The sequence below is a fragment of the Schistocerca serialis genome, chromosome 9 (genome assembly GCF_023864345.2).
Source record: "Schistocerca serialis cubense isolate TAMUIC-IGC-003099 chromosome 9, iqSchSeri2.2, whole genome shotgun sequence".
NCBI classification, from domain to species: Eukaryota; Metazoa; Arthropoda; class Insecta; order Orthoptera; family Acrididae; genus Schistocerca; species Schistocerca serialis.
The window spans coordinates 248,310,660-248,335,291 of NC_064646.1; the positions used below are offsets into that span (position 1 = coordinate 248,310,660).

At 39.8% G+C, this 24,632-nt stretch overlaps 1 protein-coding gene and 1 non-coding gene across 3 annotated transcripts in view; one reads left to right on the forward strand and one right to left on the reverse strand.

Annotated features, from left to right (window-relative positions):
• Positions 1-24,632, forward strand: part of LOC126418537 (proton-coupled folate transporter-like) — a 158,755-nt gene that overhangs the window by 100,802 nt on the left and 33,321 nt on the right. For both annotated transcript variants that reach the window (XM_050085349.1, XM_050085350.1), the window contains exons 7-10: positions 14,409-14,510; positions 14,594-14,731; positions 15,051-15,134; positions 20,362-20,518. In XM_050085349.1, coding sequence (XP_049941306.1) covers positions 14,409-14,510; positions 14,594-14,731; positions 15,051-15,134; positions 20,362-20,518 — 481 coding nt within the window. The remainder of the gene's footprint in view (positions 1-14,408; positions 14,511-14,593; positions 14,732-15,050; positions 15,135-20,361; positions 20,519-24,632) is intronic.
• On the reverse strand, positions 19,873-19,947 carry Trnat-cgu (transfer RNA threonine (anticodon CGU)). The gene has a single exon. It is a non-coding gene; the product is annotated as a tRNA-Thr (tRNA).

Below are 24,632 nucleotides of genomic sequence, written 5' to 3' on the forward strand. Positions count from 1 at the left end.
GTCCACAACCCCACGACAACTAACGCATTCCACTGCACCCCTCCACTGCCCTACACTGAAACCACTCTTTCAGGATTATTGTGTGGCACACTAGACAAGTGTAAGGCCGGTATTACACTATCAAATTTCTTTGTCAAAGATTTGATCAAAGATGTGATCCAATATTCTGTAAAATATATTTGACAAAGATCTTTGACGTAGCATTAGAAGGGGTATTACACTGTCATCATATTTTTCATCATAGTTCAAGGTGGGTGACAACAACTTGTTATGAACCGCAGGAGTTGCAAGTACCACCACTGCACTGTGTGCACGTGCGGAAGAGAAGCAGGGGGAATAAAGGAAACATACCTGGGGGAAGCCGTGGGTTTCTCAACGACACGATAAAAGCATTCAACAAAACTTGTTACGTGAGCTTATTGTGGAGGACATCAATTACTTAAGAATGGATGAGCATACATTTCTGTATTTGCTCAGTGAAGTGTATCCTCATATCACAAAGCATAATACTCACTTAATAACTGCTATGTCTGCAGAAGACAGGCTCACTGTAACACTCCAATTCCATGCTACAGGAGAGAGTTAGGTTAGGTCAGGTCAGGTCTCCAATCTTTTTAATATATTTTTGTATTCAGGGTGACTCATGATGTAAAGCACCTCATCAGCTTCATACATCTCTATTAATTTTGTAGTTGTTGGTACACACCAGTTGTATTTACCGGCAATGCTTATAAAAACACTACAGATGACAGAACGCAGCAGCGATGCTAGCGCTCCACGTGGTAACATGTCACATTGCACTGAACAGAAGACAAGCAACTTCTTTTATCAAATCTACAGCGAGGCCCTAGATTTGATCAAATATTTGACAACATTTGACAAAGTTCCCTATTACACCATCAAATTTCTTTGACAAAGGTATTGGACAAAGAAATTTGATGGTGTAATACTGGCCTAACCCCTATGTTTGCGTGGTAGAGTTATGGTGGTGTACGCATATGTGGAGAACTTGTTTATGCAGCAATTGCCAACATAGTGTAGCTGAGGCAGAATAAGGGGAAACAGACCGCATTTTCCAAGGCAGATGGAAAACCACCTAAAAACCATCCATAGACTGGCTGGCTCACCGGACCTCGACACAAGTCCAATGGGCGGATTCGTGCCGGGGACCAGACGCTCATTTCCAATCCGAAAAACCGTGCGTTAGACTGCTCAGCTAACCAGGTGGGCTAAAGTAGATCTTACTAGTAATGGTATTGCAGTAGGTAGGATTTGGAGTGTGAGTATCTGTTGGACACAAATTCCATAGAGCAGTGTTCTGCCGCAATCTTTTATTACTCAGATACATCAAGACAGGCATATGCTCAATATTGCACACCAGAATGTCTGTCCCCCCAAAATTTTGTGAATCTTAATATAATTACAAATAGTGAATGAAAATTATATATTGCTGCTCACTGTAAAGATATCACATTGAGTTGCAGACTGTTACACATTTAGTTTTAGCTCAAAGCCTTCTTTGCAAAAGAAAACACACGCACACATTCAGTCATACAAGCAAGCACACTTCATGCACACATGACAAAGCTGATGGATATGGTAGGGTGTGTGAGGTGTGTGTGCTTTTGTGAAGGAATGTGTGTGTGTTTTCTTTTCCGAAGGAGGCTCTGGCCAGAAGCTAAATATGTAACAGTCTTTTCATGGTACCTGTCTGCGCCTCAACAAGTCATCTTTATGGTGTGTAGCAATCCATCATTTTCCATATATTGTTGACATTCCAACCTGTAGTTTCCATTGTTTAATATAACTACAACTTATTACATCATTACGTAATCAATTATTATTATTACTAGCTGTACGCTACCATACATTGCTGTAGTTTAGTCTGATTAAATGACAAAGAAAGAAACGAGAAACCACGCATTTCTAATATGTATGGAAGTGGGATGTATGTTCTAATCTTCTTGTGCCCTCTGTCTCTGTCCATCTACTCCTCCCCCTCTCTTTCTCCATCACCTCCTCCCCCATCTCTCTGTCCATCTTCTCCTCACTTTTTCTCTCCATCTCCTCCTGCGCCCTCTATCTGTCCATCTCCTTCCTACTCTCTATGTCCAATCCTCCCACCCCTGTATCCGTTTCCTCGCCTCCCACCCAGTCTTCACACCTTAAGACTTGTTTGTTGCTATTGAAAATTCAGATGCTGTACTACTGCCTAATCATAAGCTGATAATCTGGAAATACAACTTTCTTGTTTTCTGTAGTAACTATCTATGGGGTAGAAAACGAAACAGCACATTTTTGTGTATACAATTTATGTTGAAGAATGTGTATAATGAGAAAGGATATATATGGGAGAAATAATTTGTCTAATAGTTTAAATGCATGGCTATCATAGTTAACACTGGCTGCAACAAAAGCAACAAATCCACACACTTTTACATCAGAGCATTTTCTTTCTCACATTTGGTTCTCACAGAAAACCTGTATACTGTTGTTTAAAAAAATATATAGTCTGGGCCTGTGTGAGTGTTCAGTAGTGTATCATAATAGTGAACATTGTTAGCAAAAATCTCTAAAAGTTCTTTACTGATTTACTCTAAATTACGGTATACATATAATTTAAAATTTGACGTAGATCAGTCATGAACTTTTTTAGATATTTTTGCTGGAAATGTTTCAGTGTCATGATACTCTATTGAACATTCAGACAGACATAGACTATATACGTTTGTCAACAACAGTGTACAGTTTTTCTGTGAAAACTGACTGTGAATAAGAAAATGCTCTGCTGTAAAAATGTGCAATTTTGTTCTCTCTGATGCAGACAGTTAAAACTATGATTTTATGTATATTGTGTATATATTCATATACCATACAGCACACCTGTAGGTATATAAGAAACATGTGTATTCAAATGCAATGTTGTGTCAAAATTTGAAAGGAATAGGTGAAGACCTTTTGGACATTTAAGAAATCGGTGAAGAACTTTCAGAGATTTATGATTTTGTGCAGACAAATATTTAGATTTTTATTTATATATAAAAACAAAGATGAGGTGACTTACCAAACAAAAGCGCTGGCAGGTCGATAGACACACAAACAAACACAAACATACACACAAAATTCAAGCTTTCGCAACAAACTGTTGCCTCATCAGGAAAGAGGGAAGGAGAGGGGAAGACGAAAGGAAGTGGGTTTTAAGGGAGAGGGTAAGGAGTCATTCCAATCCCGGGAGCGGAAAGACTTACCTTAGGGTCTTTAAATATGTCTGCTTGTGTCTGTATGTGTGGATGGATATGTGCGTGTGTGCGAGTGTATACCTGTCCTTTTTTCCCCCTAAGGTAAGTCTTTCCGCTCCCGGGATTGGAATGACTCCTTACCCTCTCCCTTAAAACCCACTTCCTTTCGTCTTCCCCTCTCCTTCCCTCTTTCCTAATGAGGCAACAGTTTGTTGCGAAAGCTTGAATTTTGTGTGTATGTTTGTGTTTGTTTGTGTGTCTATCGACCTGCCAGCGCTTTTGTTCGGTAAGTCACCTCATCTTTGTTTTTATATATAATTTTTCCCACGTGGAATGTTTCCTTCCATTATATAGATTTTTATTTATTTAGACAAAGGGGATACATCTTTAGCAAAAGTCTCATGTTTATTTGTTCAAAATCTGAAATCTCTGATTGTTCTCGACTGATTCCTTTGAAATTGTGGCACTACACTTCATTCTAATAAGCATGTTTTTGTATACCTACTGGAGCACCATATGATATGTAAATACATGTTATATTTATTACATTTTTATTTATTTTGTGTATAATGTACGCAAAATTTATATACTATATGGCACTCTAGTATGTACATAGAAACACGTGTATTTGATTGCAACATTGTATTGTATTTCCAAATGAATCTGTGAAGAATTTTTGAAGTCTTGTGAAGACAGTTTTTTCAGTTATTTTTGTCTGCCTCATGAATAATTTGAAACATTACACATGCTTATTGAACCAAAATCTTGACTTAGTTGAGTTGTATTTCATTAATCATGTAGTCAAAATATGTAAAGAGAAAATATTAGATGTCTCAATATTACAAGGGCTATTCAGAAAGTAGGGAACGTTTTGCCATTAGAAAAAAACTGAGTACAAGAAATATATTTTATTATATACATCTGAAAGAGCGACTGATATACCACTTTTCCACATAGGCACCAAACACATTGAGGCACTAATCATAGCAGTGGACAAGCTTTGAAAGGCCTTCATCATAAAATTCTGCTGCCTTAGACTTCAGCCAGTGAGTCATGCCCGCCTGGAGTTCCACGTCATCATCAAAGTGCTGCATTGCAAGCCAGTTCTTCATTTTGGGAAACAAGTGGAAGTCGCTTGTTGCAAGATCGGGGCTGTAGGGCGGATGAGGGAAAATATCACTTCAGCGACAAGATTGTCAGTCACAGAGCTCGAGTGCCCACTCTTCTCTTCATCGTGAACATTGGTTCAGCCATTTTTAAACCGAATTTCCAGATGGAATATTCACTCATTACGTTGTTTCTGTACACTTTACACAGTTCATGACAAATTTCTGTGGGTTTTAGGTTTTTCACCAACAAAAGCCGTATCACAGACCGCACCTCACAATTGGCAGGATTTTCGATTGCAGCGTGCATTTCAAATTCGAATATCAAAAAAACCAGATGCACAGAGATGTTCTCACTGTCATGGATGGATGCCGACTGGGCTGCCGAGCACAGACATACCAAAACATATGCGTTCGGCGCGCACCTAGCAGTGTCAGACCAAAACATTCCCTACTTTCTGAATAGACAGCTGAACAGTGACACAGGTCAGAAGACACCTTATAACTTATATTTTTGTAATAATACATTCAGTTTTTAACATTTTTTTTTTACTAAAATTTTGTCACTTTTGACAATAATGTACTGGAATGTGCTTAATTTTCTTGATTTCATGAAGTATCTGTAGAGCAAAGGCAGCAGTCAGTTGACACTTGGTATAATTCCTTTTTGGTATATTTCTGTTATTATAATTACAAAAGTACTTGTGTTACATTTTGCTTTGCTCAACAAACTGCTGCATCAAACGTTTCTTGATATATTGTCCTTGACATTGTAAAGTAACATTTCAGTAATGTTCCATATACTGCTGTTGTTACTCATCTCATCATTTAAACAGTGTTTTTTGCCCTGTAGTAGGTGTTTCCAAGTATTTTGCATCAGCATGGTCTTACTGCCAGTCGCCTTGCCATGGTGGATACACCAGTTCCTGTCAGATCACCAAAATGAAGCACCATCAGGTGTGGCTAAGCAATTGTATGGGTTACAGTTTGTGTTTGCCATGCATTGTTGACAAGTGGAGTTCACTCAGTCCCTGTGAAGCCAATTGAGGAGCTACTTGATTGAGAAGTAGGAGCTCCAGGCCATGAAAACTGACAACAGCCTGGAGAATAGTGTGCTGACTCCATGCCCCTCCGTATCCACATCCTATAGTGCCTTTGGGCCATGGATAACACAGTGGTCAGTTGGTATCATTGGGCCTTTGAAGGTATGTTCAGATGGAGTTTATGATCTTACTAACAAAGAGATTTTGAATATTCTGGAGAACTTGGATACTTAATGAGAAGGTGACCCAGATTCAGATGCTGATTTCGTGCCATAGTTAACAGGTGATGAAAGTAGCAAAACTGAGGAGTTAATATCAGTAGGTGATGTCCCATCACCACTCTTTCCACAACAGTCTCAGGATACAACTACTAAAACAGTGAAGATGGCAGCCAGAGATGGAACAGAATGGAAGGCAGCTAGCAAATTGTTGCCTGGAAGAAGGCTGCTTTGAACTTCCTGAAGGAGAGAGGGGAATCTACAGCATATGACTCCATCATCAGTGCTGTCCAACTTATTTTTGAAGAACTGATGCTGTCTATCATAAAACACACACACACATACACACACACACACACACACACACACACACACACACACACATACACAGAATCAAATGCCGGGCCAAAATAAAAAACAGTGTTGGAGCATATTGTTGAAGGAACTGGAGACAGTGACTGATATCATGTAAGCCAGAGGTGCTTTTTGTTCTGAAGGGGTTTTCTTGGATGGCCTTTGGTCACTTTCTTGGGAGCCTAAGATTAATAGAGATGAAACAACAAGAAACAAATTCTGTGAACTTCTCAGATTCGATGACAATCATCTCGAGCTCAGTGCAACCCTGCTGACAATATCACTATTGTTTTTGAAATATGGAACAAATTTGTGCAAAACTGCTTCAACTGTTACCAACCTGGAGAAAATATTACACTTGATGAGCAGCTAATTTTAAAGTAAAGTGAGGTGCTGGTTTACCCAGTTTATGTCAAACAAACCTGACAAATCTAGGCTCAAGTTTTGGAGAGCTGCAGACATGGAATGGAAGTACATTTGCAGTGCCTTCCTTGGTAAGGAGGAAGGCCATCAAGACAACCAGCATTTGGAGCCATTTCTTAATAAGGGGGAAAAAATGACAACAGACAACTTCTTCACATCCTTTCAGCTTGCAGAGAAACTCAGACAGAAGGAAACATTGTTTTAGAGGGGCTGATGAACGAGATTCATTGAGAAATCCCCAACTGCATGAAGAAGAACAGTATTAGCTTACGTTCTACCATTATCTTGAAAGGGACTGATAAGACAGAATGCTCTCTGATAGTGTACGAAGGCAAAAAGAATAAGAATTTCGTTATTTCCAGCACATGTTTCAAAGCAGCAGTGAGTGCAGAAGGAAAAAAGAAACCAAAAGCTGTTACCATCTATAACATGACAAAGTGTGATGTGGATATCATTCATCAAATGATTCATAAATATTCAATGAAAGGTGTTTGCAATAAATGGTTGGTCTGTGTCTTTTCCAATATTCTAAATGTGGCATCAGTAAACACTTGGTTCATCTACAATCAAATAATCAGAAGAGGAAAGCATTCATTTTTCAGTAGTCAAAAGATGTAATGTGAAAATAATTAGACATTAAAGAATTTTATTAGTACTAGAACAATAAAAGCAGTTGAAGGATGCCTGTCAACTTTTATTTCAGCAATAAAAAATTTTGTTTTTAACATTTTCCATGAAACGTAATAACTTTTCTTCATTTCTACTTTTGACAGTAGTGTACCACAGTTTGTGAATTTCCTCTGTTTCATGGAAATTTCATATAGTATATCTAGAACAAAGAATGGGACAGGGGCAAGCAAACTAATTGAATGAAGAAGTGGCTGTAGGACCAGACAAATAAAAAAGCAAAAGATGTGCTAAATTGGAATGAGCAAGGTTAATGAGACCACTTATATCTGTGAGGAATGCAAAAAAGCCATGTTGAAAGTGCGTATGAAAAATACCAATAATCTGCTCAAAGTGTGATTTCAGTATTTAGAAACATATGAATGACAGAAATGAAGAAATGTTAGGGACTTCAGAAATATGTCATATTTCTGGGCAGCAAAGCAAAATATTGTGTCCAAAACATTAGTCTCAAACTGTTAGAACTTTGTGTTAAGGTTTTAATTGCAATGGTCACACGACACTGAAATTAATGGAAGAAATAAAGGTCTTACTTTAACCATAGTATGGATAATGGAATGTAGTCGAATTAAGTCGGGTGATGCTGAGGGAATTAGATTAAGAAATGAGACACTTAAAGTAGTAAAGGAGTTTTGCTATTTGGGGAGTAAAATAAATGATGATGGTCGAAGTAGAGAGGATATAAAATGTAGACTGGCAATGGCAAGGAAAGCGTTTCTGAAGAAGAAAAATTTGTTAACATCGAGTATAGATTTAAATGTCAGGAAGTCATTTCTGAAAGTATTTGTATGGAGTGTAGCCATGTATGGAAGTGAAACGTGGACGATAAATAGTTTGGACAAGAAGAGAATAGAAGCTTTTGAAATGTGGTGCTACAGAAGAATGTTGAAGAGTAGGTGGGTAGATCACGAAACTAATGAGGAGGTATTGAATAGGATTGGGGAGAAGAGAAGTTTGTGGCACAACTTGACTAGAAGAAGGTATCGGTTGGTAGGACATGTTCTGAGGCGTCAAGAATCACAAATTTAGCATTGGAGGGCAGTGTGGAGGGTAAAAATCATAGAGGGAGACCAAGAGATAGATACACTAAGCAGATTCAGAAGGATGTAGGTTGCAGTAGGTACTGGGAGATGAACGAGCCTGCACAGGATAGAGTAGCATGGAGAGCTGCATCAAACCAGTCTCAGGACTCAAGATCACAACAACAAATGGATTTTTAATGCAAATACTACTAGGGATCAAATAACCTTCCCACTGTTCTAGGGGTGTCACATTTTCTGCTGTTCTGTTACTAAATGATGCTCCAGAACGATATTGTTATATTACTATTTACAGATCTAGCCTCTGAATGTGAGTAACTATGCCTACAGGAAAATTAAAGAGACCTTTGGAGAAAGGAGAACCACTTGCATGAATATCAAGAGCTTTGATGGAAACCCAGTTCTAAGCAAAGAAGCGAAAGCAGAAAGGTGGAAGGAGTATATAGAGGGTCTATACAAGGGCGATGTACTTGAGTACAATATTATGGAAATGGAAGAGGATGTAGATGAAGATGAAATGGGAGATACAATACTGCGTGAAGAGTTTCACAGAGCACTGAAAGACCTGAGTCGAAACCAGGTCCCTGGAGTAGACAACATTCCATTAGAACTACTGACAGCTTTGGGAGAGCCAGTCCTAACAAAACTCTACCATCTGGTGAGCAAGATGTATGAGACAGGCGAAATACCCTCAGAAAGCAGGTGTTGACAGATGTGAAAATTACCGAACTATCAGTTTAATAAGCCACGGCTGTATTCCTTACAGACAAATGGAAAAACTTGTAGAAGCCGACCTCAGAGAAGATCAGTTTGGATTCCATAGAAATGTTGGAACACGTGAGGCAATACTGACCCTACGACTTATCTTAGAAGAAAGATTAAGGAAAAACAAACCTACATTTCTAGCATTTCTAGACTTAGAGAAAGCATTTGACAATGTTGATTGGAATACTCTCTTTCAAATTCGGAAGGTGGCATGGGTAAAATACAGGGAGCGAAAGGCTATTTACAATTTGTACAGAAACCAGATGGCAGTTATAAGAGTCGAGGGGTATGAAAGGGAAGCAGTGGTTGGGAAGGGAGTGAGACAGGGTTGTAGCCTGTCCCCGATGTTATTCAATCTGTATATTGAGCAAGCAGGAAAGGAAACAAAAGAAAAATTCGGAGTAGGTATTAAAGTCCACGGAGAAGAAATACAAACGTTGAGGTTCGCTGATGACATTGTAATTCTGTCAGAGACAGCAAAGGACTTGGAAGAGCTGTTGAACGGAATGGAAAGTGTCTTGAAAGGAGGATATCAGATGAACATCAACAAAAGCAAAACGAGGATAATGGAATGTAGTCGAATTAAGTCGGGTGATGCTGAGGGAATTAGATTAGGTAATGAGACACTTAAAGTAGTAAATGAGTTTTGCTATTTGGGGAGCAAAATAATTGATGATGGTCGAAGTAGAGAGGGTATAAAATGTAAACTGGTAATGGGAAGGAAAGCGTTTCTGAAGAAGAAAAATTTGTTAACATCGACTATAGATTTAAATGTCAGGAAGCCGTTTCTGAAAATATTTGTATGGAGTGTAGCCATGTATGGAAGTGAAACGTGGACAATAAATAGTTTAGACAAGAAGAGAATAGAAGCTTTCAAAATGTGGTGCTACAGAAGAATGTTGAAGATTAGATGGGTATATCACATAACTAATGAGGAGGTATTGAATAGAATTGGTGAGAAGAGGAGCTTGTGGCACAACTTGACTAGAAGAAGGGATCGGTTGGTAGGACATGTTCTGAGACATCGAGGGTTCACCAATTTAGTATTGGAGGGCAGCGTGGAGGGTAAAAACAACATGATGTACAGTGTTAACTCTGAGTTTGTGCAGTCACATTATCATAGCAATTTTGTCATATTTATGCAATATGCATATGATAGTATGCACAGGTATACTATACTCAAGTATGTCTTTATTCATGAATACCTGTATAAATGAAAATGTAAATGTTTGTTTGTTCAAAATCTTTTGTCTTCAAAAGTTCTTCAATAGTTGCTTCAAAATTTTGACATTTTATTGCATTTAAATAGCACCAATAATATGTGTCTACCATATGCTAAACTTTTGGACAACTAAAACCTATATATTTTTAATATATAAGGAAGTGTATAAAATGTGTAGTAGTGAAGTGTTGTTAGCAAACGAGAAAGCTGTATTTATTGCTTATTGGCATATGATTAGACTACTACTACATAATCTGAATTTGCAATAACAATATATAAGCCACAATCTCAGAGGTCAGAGAAAGGTGGGAAGAGGAGATGGACAGACAGGTGGGAAGAAATTGACATAGAAAGTGGAAGGGAGGGGATCAATAGAGAGAGGAGCAGGAGGATATGGAGAAGGGGGGGGGGGGGAGGTTGGGCATAGAAAGGGGCAAGGACATGAGGGGCAGAGAAAGAGGGACAGGGGACAGGAAGAGAGGGAGAGAGAGGAGAAGACAAACGGAGAAAGAGGGGAAAAGGTGATGGACAGAGGGAGGAGAAAGGAGGAGCACGGGGACAAAGAGAGAGAGAGAGAGAGAGAAGGACAGAGATATGGAGGAGTAGGAGATTACCATGTAGATACAATCCCATGCAGATTAGAAACATGTGCTTTCTCATTTATTTCTTTTCCATTTAACCAGACTGAGCCACAGCAGCACATGGCTGGGAACAGCTAGTATGGAATAAATTAATACTTGTTTGATTTAGACGTATTTCCTTCTACTTTGCCACTTTTCTCAGCACATTTTTATATTCTGTGTGGTGTGTATCCCACAAAAGTATTTATTCTTTCATCAGATAATTTGTTTTTAAGTTTCTTCTGACATTTCCGACACTTGACTGCTGTTGTCTCTGTGGGAAATCATGGCCTCCAGCTACCCACTACAAGAAAGAGAAGTCTAGCTTGGGTATCCAGCTATTGTTTGACCTGGACTTTAGTGTAAACCAATTATTGGGTTGTAGGAGAGACAGCAATGAGAAATGGGAATATGATATCAGTAGCCACAAAATGTTACCAGAAGAATGTCAGATGTGTCACAGTATGTAAAATAAAACAAAGGCAACCATTCCCCTATAGTGGATCAATACATGGAGCACAATAACTCATAGCAGAAAACAACATTCACACTAGCTTTTGAGCACTGCTCTTTTTCAGAAATAGGTCACACCCACTTATATGCACACTCCCATGGCCATGACGAGATTTGTGTCATACAGGTGCAGATCTAATGGGGTGGGGGTGGGGGTGGGGGGGGGGGGCAAACTGGGGTATCTGCGCCGGTCGGCAATTTCAGGGGGCACCAAAGCAAAAAACCTTGTTTCACAAAGTGCCTAGTGTCCAGCACACATTGGTCTATCGATTATTCATATTATATATAAAAACAAAGATGAGGTGACTTACCGAACAAAAGTGCTGGCAGGTCGATAGACACACAAATAAACACAAACATACACACAAAATTCAAGCTTTCGCAACAAACTGTTGCCTCATCAGTTTGTTGTGAAAGCTTGAATTTTGTGTGTATGTTTGTGTTTATTTGTGTGTCTATCGACCTGCCAGCGCTTTTGTTTGGTAAGTCACCTCATCTTTGTTTTTATATATAATTTTTCCCACGTGGAATGTTTCCTTCCATTATATTGAGATTATTCATATTATTTTGAAATGCATGCCTGTTGGTTTTTGAACATTTTTGAATACACTCTTAGTTGATTTCTGAACAAAACATAAGTTGATTTTTGAATGCGTGTGTAGTGTACATGATGTCTCTGCCATGGGAATCCCAATTGCGTCTAGAAATAAACTTTCCTGCAGACAGAAGGGGATGGGGCTATACAAGCTGAGCAGAAAAACCCGAATGAGTGAATGCCAATCACTGTTTGTTTATGTGATTGAATGGGTGTATGAATGATTAGTATTGCCATAATTATTAGTGAAATCCATAGGTTTAGACTACCAGGGTGGAAATAAATGACTAACAGGAATAACAGGTAAGAAAGATTACATATTATCTTCTCGTTGTATCCAAGAAAATGAAATTTTGACAGAAATTTTTACCAGATTGCTACACTGGTAAAGGCCAGTTGTACAGTCCCTGGCTACCAGCCACTTAAGTTCTATTCTTGGAATAGCCTGGAAAATGTGTTGTATGAACACGTAATAACATCTAACTGGAGAACAAATGTGGGATAACTAAAGCAGTGATTCTGGAATGAGGAAGGAGAAGAAACAGAGGCATCACAAAATTATATGGAGGAATATGATGATTTCTAATAAAAATTTTGTATTACTACTTTTCGATCTCTTGCTTGAGAAACTAGAGTGTATGAATCAAATATGAAACTATTTCCTAACATAAAACTTTTTGCTTGTAGTAGGCCTCATATGCATTTGATATTGGTACCTTGTGACTTATATCCCGTTGTTATAAAAATGACCATTAGTACCAAAACAGTATCACTTATTTTATATGTGTTACAATTGCTGCAATATTAGAAAGGCCTATTTCACTTTTTCCAGTGGGCAGTGACAAAATAGACATAATCAAATCAAGAAACCACATCAGTCTTGGGTATTATTCATATTAACAGTTTTTTCAGTATTAGACAATGACATTTTGATTTGTCATGTAGCAAAACGTTTATGAACTTTGAGGAGGTGATAGATTCTTTTCCAAAAAGGAAAGCATGCTGTGTAAAGCTGTAGCAAGATTAGATAGAAAAAAATTCTGCTACCCAAGATTTGTCTCTTGTCTTTACTGGTTTTATGTTTGCTATATTTAATTTTACGTCACACAAAACAGAAAGTTATTAGCTAATAGGCAATAAATAGTGCTAATTTTCTGAAGAGTTCTTATTCTCACAGTTACAAATAATCATAGGATTTCAAACTGGGTGCCCGGGAGCAGGAGAGGTACCACAGTCATTTTACTTTTCACTGTCCTGAATACAGGTTTGATGGCTTCCATTACCAAATATACACATTTGAATCCTGCAGAGTGAAATACAGTGACGTGTGATAGAAGAACACTGTGTGAAAGGGTGTGACACTGCTGTTTGGCACACGTAAGACCGAATAACATGTCTTACATTTCTTCAAACATATGTTTTATGTAAAACATATGTTTTATGGATGTTCCACATCCTGTAAGACCTCCTCACTACGGATCAATTGGAATGAAAGTAAATCTAATCTAACCTAATCAAACTCTTTAGAAAGATGTGCGCTACAAAATGAACATATTATTGAAAAATTGATTTTTTTTTAAATTTTTGACTTTCTCTCTCTAACACTTGAAGGGGGAGATGCCATTATCAAGTTTTTCCACCAGTTCGCAAATATCGCAGATCCAAGGTTGGTGTCGCAATATTGATAACAACCTGTTAGTAAAGAAATAACAAATTTTTCAGCCCACTTACAGCTTCAGCAAGTGGAATCCCCCAACTGTTTGGTTAGCACAGAATGTGTCACTTTACAAACAGTGTAATTATAAACATGACTATTTTCATTCTGGAGCAACAGCTGCATATATTGTTTATATTCATTAACATAAATTCAAAACAAAGATCAGCATTGGTTTTTACTGAAAGGATCCAGTACAAGCTAATTTACTTTAAAACTGGATCTATTATGAGCACAGCTTGCAACAAGAAGAGGAATACATTTACTACAGCAAAAAAAATGGTAATAAGTTTCATGTGAAAAAAAATCAATGATTGTACAAAACTTGGTTCTTACCTGTTCTGCTCTTTTCATTTCTTTGAGATTGGTTTTGCTAATTAATAGTTTAACCTAGGATTGTGGATGGTTTAATAGTTATTTCTTGGATTGGAATAAATTTCTTCTGCTGTTAGAGCATGTAAGCTGTTTTTGTCCTTTAATTGGTGTTGAGTGCGCATGACTTACTATGGATAAAAAACAAAAGAATATACTGCTTATTACTGCTTCCCTACCATAACAATTACTAAGTCTTCATAGGAAAAGTAGATAATGTTGTGACTCGCCAGTCTTTCAAAGTGCCGCCGCACAGTTATGCGCATCCTCTACATGCGGCGCTGTCTGCCAGCCATGCAGCAGCAGCATCACCTAAGCAGCCAGCCAGCCAGCACCCGCTAGACTTGGACTCAGTTATGATTTGACTGTTAAAGTGTACACACGTCTTACTCTGTTTATTTGATCTGTGACTTTCATGTATTGCATCTTCCTTGAAATATATTTGTTCAACTTGAAGTTATAACAGATAATGTATTGGTCATGAAAATATGTTGCAGGGGAAAATATTGTCTACTTCCTCTTCACAAACAAGAAATTTGGATGGGATATTCAGGAATTCTCACTGTTTACCAGTGTTGTAATACTTGCAAGAGTTATTGGTAAGTATTCAAATTTAAGAAGAAAATGAAGTGGTCAATTACATTTCTTGTAGTTACCTAATAAATTTCAAACTTACTTTCAGCAATGATTAGTGGACTGCATATATCTAGTAAAATTGTAGGCTTATCAGATACAGCTGTGTCTGCAATTTGCTACATAACAAAAATTTTAGGGTCATTAATATCTGCTGCAGCACCAAATGTTGGAATCCTGTACTTAGGTGAGTATTTTTGTTTAATTGTACTTAGCTGAAAAGTTGTATTAGCCTAACAAGGAGAAGTAATAGTTTCCATAAAAATAACAGATGTACTGCCTTAGAGTAGAAAATATTAGTTCACTACCAAGGCTTGGAAGGGTGGAATTTTTCTGTTGCATTAATTTTGTATGTACTTTGGTTAATTATTTCATTGTGTAAAACTATTTCCCAACATCTTTATGCAAAGTTATGTTATTTATGGTCTCCCAATCACAATGCCTATACAAATACCTCAACTGCAGCAATTTAAATTTCTATATAAGAAGGAAATATTTTGTTTCAGGCTGTGCTGTAGGATTGTTTTCTGGAGTCTCAGGACCTCTTAACCGCACAATTATTGCTAAGGTGGTCCCTGGGAAAGATATTGGTAAGTGAGAGACTGTCAAACACATGTTGTTCATTAAATCAAACAATGGAAAATCCAGGACGGAATGTAACAATATGAGAGAAGGAAAGGTGCTACTCACCATATAGCGGAGATGCTGAGTCACGATAGGCACAATAAAAAGATTCACATAATCATAGCTTTCGGCCATTAAGGCCTTTGTCAGCAGTAGACACACATACACACACGCGCTCACACACACATTCACGCAAGTGCAACTTGCACACACATCTGCAGTCTCAGAGGGCTGAACCTACACTGCGAGCAGCAGCACCAGTGCATGATGGGAGGGGCGACTGGGTGGGGGTGAGGAGGAGGCTGGGGTGGGGAGGGGGAGGGATAGTATGGTGGGAGTGGCAGACAGTGTAGTGTTGCAGTTTAGATGGAGGGTAGGAGAGTAGGTGCGGAGGGGGGGATGGGGTAAGTAGAGGAAAGGAGAGAAATAAAAATAAAAAGAAATTAAAATACTGGATGTGGTGGTGAAATGACGGCTGATTAGTGCTGGAATGGGATCAGGGAGGGGGCTGGATGGGTGTGGACAGTGGCTAACGAAGATTGAGGCCAGGAGGGTTACGGGAACATAGGATGTATCTGCAGGGAAAGTTCCCACCTGCGCAATTCAGAAAAGCTGGTGTTGGTGGGAAGGATCCATATGGCACAGGCTGTGAAGCAGTCACTGAGATGAGGGGTATCATGTTTAGCAGTGTGTTCAGCTACAGGGTGGTCCACTTGTTTTTTAGCCACAGTTTGTCAGTGGCCGTTCATGCAGACAGTCAGCTTGTTGGTTGTCTTGCCTACATAGAATGCAGCACAGTGGTTGCAGCGTAGCTTGTAAATCACGTGACTGGTTTCACAGGTAGCCCTGCCTTTGATGGGATAGGTGATGTTAGTGACCGGACTGGAGTAGGTGGTGGTAGGAGGATCTATGAGACAGGTCTTGCTTCTAGGTCTATTACAGAGGTATGAGCCATGAGGTAAGGGATTGAAAGCAGGGGTTGTGTAAGGATGGACAAGTATATTGTGTAGGTTTAGTGGATGGCGGAATACCATGGTAGGAAGGGTGGGAAGTATAGTGGGTACGACATTTCTCATTCTGGGGCATGACGAGAGGTAATCGAAACCCTGGCGGAGAATGTAATTCAGTTGCTCTAGTCCCAGATGGTACTGAGTTATGAGGGGAATGCTCCATTGTGGCCGGACTGTGGGACTTTGGGAGGTGGTGGGAGACTGGTAAGATAAGGCACGGGAGATTTGTTTTTGTACAAGGATGGGAGGATAATTACGGTCAGTGAAGGCTTCAGTGAGATCCTTGGTATATTTAGAGAGGGACTGCTCACCACTGCGGATTGACGACCACGGGTGGCTAGGCTGTACGGAAGGGACTTCTTGGAATAAATCACATTACAATTCTCTTCAAATGTGTCATTTCTGGTATCTTTTAATGTGATAAATTGTTGGGAAATTTGATATCAATGACTAAACATGCTACCATACAATTCTCCATCAAAATTACATATATACTGTGACCTGGTTTTGCACTGTTTTGTTATTGATTGATGCTTAGATCAGGTTTATGTGCCTTCATATTGTTTTGTTTTCAGACTTGCAGTATGCTGTATTTATTCACAAGAAGGTAAACCTCATGAGATCTCAAGTTCTTTCCTTGGGGCATGAGTACCGAAACCTAAGAAATTTTACAGCATTATCTACACAGTATTGGGGCTCGTGAAGCTAGTCTATTTACTTTGACATTTGTTTTAAGGGTGCAGGGTTTTGCAGTTAATACCAGTTCATGCTGACAATAGGCATCAATGAAAAGTATTCATCAAATTTCTGTACGACAGTCTTTGCAAAAACATGTCACATAATTTACTACCTGATGCTTTCTGCACCATCGTAACTCCACTGTGAAATCAACTATGCCTGTGACTACAGACTATCTGTTTAGCATCCATGCATCCACATTAATGGCCTGCTTGTACCACACAAACTTGGAGATACTAACCAGCCTAAAAACATACTACTCATAATAGCCGTAAGTATTAGTCTGCAAATGATGTAAATACTGTCGTAATGTTGTTCAGTACATTGTCCACAGTCATCAGTAGAAATATATGCACTTATACCCCTAACACCCTACATGTGGATCTCTCTCTCTCTCTCTCTCTCTCTCTCTCTCTCTCTCTCTCTCTCTCTCTCTCTCTCTCTCTCACACACACACACACACACACACTAATGACCCACACTGGCTTCTCATGGGTAGTTTCTGATATTAGCCTACACATACAGACAGAAAAATGCAGTGTGGGTTTTAATTTACAATATGTATAGAAGAATGTAATATGAATTGATTCTGGTAATAATGATTTCATGTAGTTCAATAGGCTGTTGCGGATCTTCCAATTGGACATCACATCAGCAAGTTGCATGTCTCATTTACTTAAGTTATCCAACTGACAAAGAGAAAGTAAACTTTAAAGAGGAGTCGGAATTGCATCTTATTTCTGAGAAATCTCCATGTCATTGAGAGGTACATGCTAAGTTAAAAGACAGGCTAAAAACTTTGTGCTCCAATTGGTACTCAGTCCATGACCTAGTTTTGACGCACACACTTTACATCTAGACCATACGACACAATTCTCTCATTAATATGTCTTCTAAAACTTAAATTTAATAAACATTACTTCAGCACTACAACTGTTTCACAGCAATGCATTTGTAGGTGCAAGAGAAGTAGCATCAGACAATAGTTAAAAAGTTCACTTTACTTTGTAAAGCAGCAACATTGTCTACATTTGGTATTTTTGTGTAATATCATTTATAAGTCCGGTGATCTTGAATGACACAGGTTGGAGTACATTCTTCAGTCATAAATCATTGTTTATTTGACCTTCTACAATTTATTTAATACATATTTTAACAACATCATAGATAAAAATCAGAATATACAGTTTCAAGCTCTTTTCTTTGTCTATGTACACTTTCAAAGAGCTTTCTTAGATTGTTAACCCAAATCCAATCAAAAGCAGAATGACACCAAACTTATACAGACTGAGCAAGACACAACTTTGACAACTTGCATGTTGATAATGATGAGGACAACATACACATATCGAGCTGGAAAAATCCTCAAGCTGGCTGTAAATTAAAGCTGGGGCCCCATGACGTGATCAGCAACATTAACCACAAGATCATGAGTCTCAAGAAAAATTTAATTATATCAGATCTGTAGGTCAATATGTTGTTGTTCTGTTGTTGTTGTTGTTGTTGTTGTTGTTGGTGGTGGTGGTCTACAGCCCAAACTGCTTTAATGCAGCTCTCCAATCTAGTCTGCCCTGTGCAACCCTCCCTCTTCATCTCTGCATAATGACTTCAGCCTACATCTATTTGAACCTACTTACTGTAGTCAAGCCTAGGTCTCCTCTATGATTCTTAACCCTCACTCTTCCCTCTATTACCAAACAGAAAATTTCTTGATCTACCATGTTTTCTATAAACTTATTTCTTCTTTCAGTCAAGTTGTGCCATACATTGATTTTCTCTCCAGTTTGACTTAATGTGGTATAATAACTCTTCATTAGTTACCCAATCTACTCCCTTCTATAACATCACATTCCATAAGCTACTGTTCTCTTGTCTGAACTGTTTATCATCCTTGTTTCACCTGCAGACAAGACTACACTCTCGGTACATTATCAGAATAAACATATTGACACCTAAAATTATATTCTGTGTTAACAAATTTCTCTTTCGTGGAAACAATTTTCTTTCTGTTGATTTTTTATACCTCTCTACTCTGGACAGTGTCCACTATTTTTCTGCACAAATAATAAAACTCGTCGATTGCTTTTAATTAATTCAGTAATCTATTTCTATTAATATCATCTGATTTAATTTGAGAACATTCCCTTGCTATTGTTTTACTAATGTTGTTGTTAAACTTATAACTTCTTTTCAAGACATTATCCATTCTGTTCAGCTTATGTTCAGCTTATCTTCTGAGTTCTTTTTCATCTCTCAGTGTGTCTTAGACAAACCTAAAATTTTTTAGTTTTTCTCCCTGAACTACATTTCCAAATTTCTTGACTGCTTGATCAGTAAACAGAGTGAATAATATTGGGAACAGGCTACAAACCTGTCTCACTCCTTTCTCAACCACTGCCTCCCTTTCATGTCCTTTGACTAAAATTACAGTGTGCTGGTTTTTGAATAAGTTGTAGATAACATTTCACTCCTCATGTTTCAGCCATGGTACCTTCCAAATTTCAAAGAGTGTAAGCCCTGTTACCTTCAGAATTGCAAAGAGTGTATTCCAGTCAACACAGTCAAAAACCTTTCTTCAGATTCAAAATTTCTATAAACGTAAGTTTGCCTTTCGCCAACTCATTTTTTAAGATAAGTCATAGAGTCAATACAGCCGTGAAGAACCCTACATCTCTCCATAACCCAAACCAAACTTCTCCATGCTCAGCTTCTATGAGTTTTTTTGGAATAGGAGGTATTACATTATTCATAACGTCTGATGGAATTTTGCTTGTCTCATATATCTCACATAGTTACAGACAGAAATTTCTTCTTAACAAAGAAATTCTATGTTAACTTTACCTTTAGTTTACTCCACCTAATATTAAATGGAAATACTACTCTTTATCCAGAATGAGATTTTCACTCTGCAGCGGAGTGTGCGCTGATATGAAACTTCCTGGCAGATTAAAACTGTGTGCCCGACCGAGACTCGAACTCGGGACCTTTGCCTTACGCGGGCAAGTGCTCTACCAACTGAGCTACCGAAGCACGACTCACGCCCGGTACTCACAGCTATACTTCTGCCAGTACCTCGTCTCCTACCTTCCACACTCTGCTGCAGAGTGAAAATCTCATTCTGGAAACATCCCCCAGGCTGTGGCTAAGCCATGTCTCCACAATATCCTTTCTTTCAGGAGTGCTAGTTCTGCAAGGTTCGCAGGAGAGCTTCTGTAAAGTTTGGAAGGTAGGAGACGAGGTACTGGCAGAAGTAAAGCTGTGAGTACCGGGCGTGAGTCGTGCTTCGGTAGCTCAGTTGGTAGAGCACTTGCCCGCGAAAGGCAAAGGTCCCGAGTTCGAGTCTCGGTCGGGCACACAGTTTTAATCTGCCAGGAAGTTTCACTACTCTTTATGTTTGAAATGTCCTTTAACACTTCTATGATTTTTCTTCTTTTCTTTTTTACAGGGAAAATTTTCTCAATGACAGCAGCTGCAGAGGCATTAACACCTTTATTAGCAGCTACCATATATAGTCAAATTTACAGTGGGACCATTGCCACCTTCCCAAGTGCCTTCTTCCTTATCTCAGCTGTGATTTATTCGGTGTCTACTGTCCTTATGAGGTATGTATATGACCACATATAGGCCAACCTATATTGACAACATGTATTGACTTCAGTAGGTATTCAATAATTAATATAAAAAGCCATAATGACTCATCAAATAAGAACAAGAACAATGACATTTTTTAGGACACCAGTGATACAAGTTCATTTTGATTAAGGAAAAACAATAAAGGGAAAAGTTTTTGACTGTGGCAGATTGAAATTAATTTTGTTTACAATTAACACTTAGAATTTAAAATTCTTTTTAGTGATTCTGATTACATGTATTTCATATACATTTTGAATTAATAATATGAAACTGAAATTTTAATGGCAGTTACTCCACATATTGGTATTCACTAATAAGCCAAAATATTAAGAGCTCTGCCTACTGTGAGATTCACTGCAACCTGGTCATGTTTTGGGCATGTGGCGTGCTAAGGAAAGTATATCATCATCTACATCAAGAATTGGTAATTTTGGTCTGTTCTGTCTCCTTCAAAACTGGTCAAGCCCTCTCATCATTGGTCTTCCGAAAGGTCTTTTGCCTCTTGGTTTACATTGTTTTCCGGGCACAAAAACGTGCAGTAAGTGTTATATGTGGTGTGAACTCGAGAACATCCTGCAGAAGCCTGTTTAGAGAACTAGGGATACTAACTACTGCTTCCCAATATATTTGTTCCTTAGTGAAATTTGTCATTAAAAATATATCACTTTTTCAAACCAACAGCTCATTTCATGGAATAAATACTAGAAATAAGAATAATCTTCACAAGGATTTAAAGTCACTTAGTCTTGTACAAAAAGGTGTGCATTATTCAGGAACACACATTTTCAATAACTTGGCAGCAGCCATAAAAAGCTTAACAACCAATGAAATTCAGTTTAAGAGAAGCCTAAAGGATTTATTAGTGGCCAACTCCCTCTATTCCATTGATGAATTTCTGTAGGACCAACTGATTTGTGTGTGTGTGTGTCTAAAAACAAAGATGATGTGACTTACCAAATGAAAGTGCTGGCAGGTCGACAGACACACAAACATACACACAAAATTCAAGCTTTCACAACAAACTGTTGCCTCATCAGGAAAGAAGGAAGGAGAGGGAAAGACAAAAGGATGTGGGTTTTAAGGGAGAGGGTAAGGAGTCATTCCAATCCCGGGAGCGGAAAGACTTACCTTAGGGGGAAAAAAGGACGGGTATACACTCGCACACACACACATATCCATCCACACATATACAGACACAAGCAGACATTTTTAAAGACAAAGAGTTTGGGCAGAGATGTCAGTCGAGGCGGAAGTGCAGAGGCAAAGATGTTGTTGAATGACAGGTGAGGTATGAGTGGCGGCAACTTGAAATTAGCGGAGATTGAGGCCTGGTGGATAACGGGAAGAGAGGATATATTGAAGAGCAAGTTCCCATCTCCGGAGTTCGGATAGGTTGGTGTTAGTGGGAAGTATCCAGATAACCCGGCCGGTGTAACACTGTGCCAAGATGTGCTGGCTGTGCACCAAGGCATGTTTAGCCACAGGGTGATCCTCATTACCAACAAACACTGTCTGCCTGTGTCCACTCATGCGAATGGACAGTTTGTTGCTGGTCGTTCCCACATAGAATGCGTCACAGTGTAGGCAGGTCAGTTGGTAGATCACGTGGGTGCTTTCACACGTGGCTCTGCCTTTGATCGTGTACACCTTCCGGGTTACAGGACTGGAGTAGGTGGTGGTGGGAGGGTGCATGGGACAGGTTTTACACCGGGGGAGGTTACAAGGGTGGGAGCCAGAGTGTAGGGAAGGTGGTTTGGGGATTTCATAGGGATGAACTAAGAGGTTACGAAGGTTAGGTGGATGGCGGAAAGACACTCTTGGTGGAGTGGGGAGGATTTCATGAAGGATGGATCTCATTTCAGGGCAGGATTTGAGGAAGTCGTATCCCTGCTGGAGAGCCACATTCAGAATCTGATCCAGTCCCGGAAAGTATCCTGTCACAAGTGGGGCACTTTTGTGGTTCTTCTGTGGGAGGTTCTGGGTTTGAGAGGATGAGGAAGTGGCTCTGGTTATTTGCTTCTGTACCAGGTCGGAAGGGTAGTTGCGGGATGCGAAAGCTGTTGTCAGGTTGTTGGTGTAATGCTTCAGGGATTCCGGACTGGAGCAGATTCGTTTGCCACGAAGACCTAGGCTGTAGGGAAGGGACCGTTTGATGTGGAATGGGTGGCAGCTGTCGTAATGGAGGTACTGTTGCTTGTTGGTGGGTTTGATGTGGATGGACGTGTGAAGCTGGCCATTGGACAGGTGGAGGTCAACATCAAGGAAAGTGGCATGGGATTTGGAGTAGGACCAGGTGAATCTGATGGAACCAAAGGAGTTGAGGTTGGAGAGGAAATTCTGGAGTTCTTCTTCACTGTGAGTCCAGATCATGAAGATGTCATCAATAAATCTGTACCAAACTTTGGGTTGGCAGGCCCGGGTAACCAAGAAGGCTTCCTCTAAGCGACCCATGAATAGGTTGACGTACGAAGGGGCCATCCTGGTACCAATGGCTGTTCCCTTTAATTGTTGGTATGTCTGGCCTTCAAAAGTGAAGAAGTTGTGGGTCAGGATGAAGCTGGCTAAGGTAATGAGGAAAGAGGTTTTAGGTAGGGTGGCAGGTGATATCGGTGTGAAAGGAAGTGTTCCATCGCAGCGAGGCTCTGGATGTGCAGGATATTTGTGTATAAGGAAGTGGCATCAATGGTTACAAGGATGGTTTCTGGGGGTAACGGATTGGGTAAGGATTCCAGGCGTTTGAGAAAGTGGTTGGTGTCTTTGATGAAGGATGGGAGACTGCATGTAATGGGTTGAAGGTGTTGATCTACGTAGGCAGAGATACGTTCCGTGGGGGCTTGGTAACCAGCTACAATGGGGCGGCCGGGATGATTGGGTTTGTGAATTTTAGGAAGAAGGTAGAAGGTAGGGGTGCGGGGTGTCAGTGGCGTCAGGAGGTTGATGGAGTCAGGTGAAAGGTTTTGTAGGGGGCCTAAGGTTCTGAGGATTCCTTGAAGCTCCACCTGGACATCAGGAATGGGATTACCTTGGCAAACTTTGTATGTGGTGTTGTCTGAAAGCTGACGCAGTCCCTCAGCCACATACTCCCGACGATCAAGTACCACGGTCGTGGAACCCTTGTCCGCCAGAAGAATGACGATGGACCGGTCAGCCTTCAGATCACGGATAGCCTGGGCTTCAGCAGTGGTGATGTTGGGAGTAGGATTAAGGTTTTTTAAGAAGGATTGAGAGGCAAGGCTGGAAGTCAGAAATTCCTGGAAGGTTTGGAGAGGGTGGTTTTGAGGAAGAGGAGGTGGGTCCCGCTGTGACGGAGGACGGAACTGTTCCAGGTAGGGTTCAATTTGGATAGTGTCTTGGGGAGTTGGATCATTAGGGGTAGGATTAGGATCATTTTTCCTCATGGCAAAGTGATACTTCCAGCAGAGAGTACGAGTGTAGGACAGTAAATCTTTGACGAGGGCTGTTTGGTTGAATCTGGGAGTGGGGCTGAAGGTGAGGCCTTTGGATAGGACAGAGGTTTCGAATTGGGAGTGAGGTTTGGAGGAAAGGTTAACTACTGAATTAGGGTGTTGTGGTGCCAGATTGTGTTGATTGGAATTTTGAGGTTTTGGAGGTAGTGGAGCTGGAAGTGGGAGACTGAGTAGATGGGAGAGACTGGGTTTGTGTGCAATGAGAGGTGGTTGAGGTTTGCTGGAAAGGTTGTGAAGGGTGAGTGAGTTGCCTTTCCGGAGGTGGGAAACCAGGACATTGGATAGTTTTTTGAGGTGAAGGGTGGCATGCTGTTCTAATTTGCGGTTGGCCTGTAGGACGATGCTCTGAATAGCCAGTGTGGATGTGGGAGAGGAAAGATTGAGGACTTTTATTAAGGATAGGAGTTGACGGGTGTGTTCACTGGCTGAGTTGATGTGTAGGTGAAGGATTTGGTGGGTGAGGGCAATGGATTGTTCAGTTTGGAACTGGTATAGGGACTGATGGAAAGAAGGGTTGCAGCCAGAGATGGGAACTTTAAGTATGAGGCCTTTGGGGGTTATGCCAAATGTCAGACAAGCCTGAGAAAATAAAATATGCGAGCGTAATCTGGCGAGG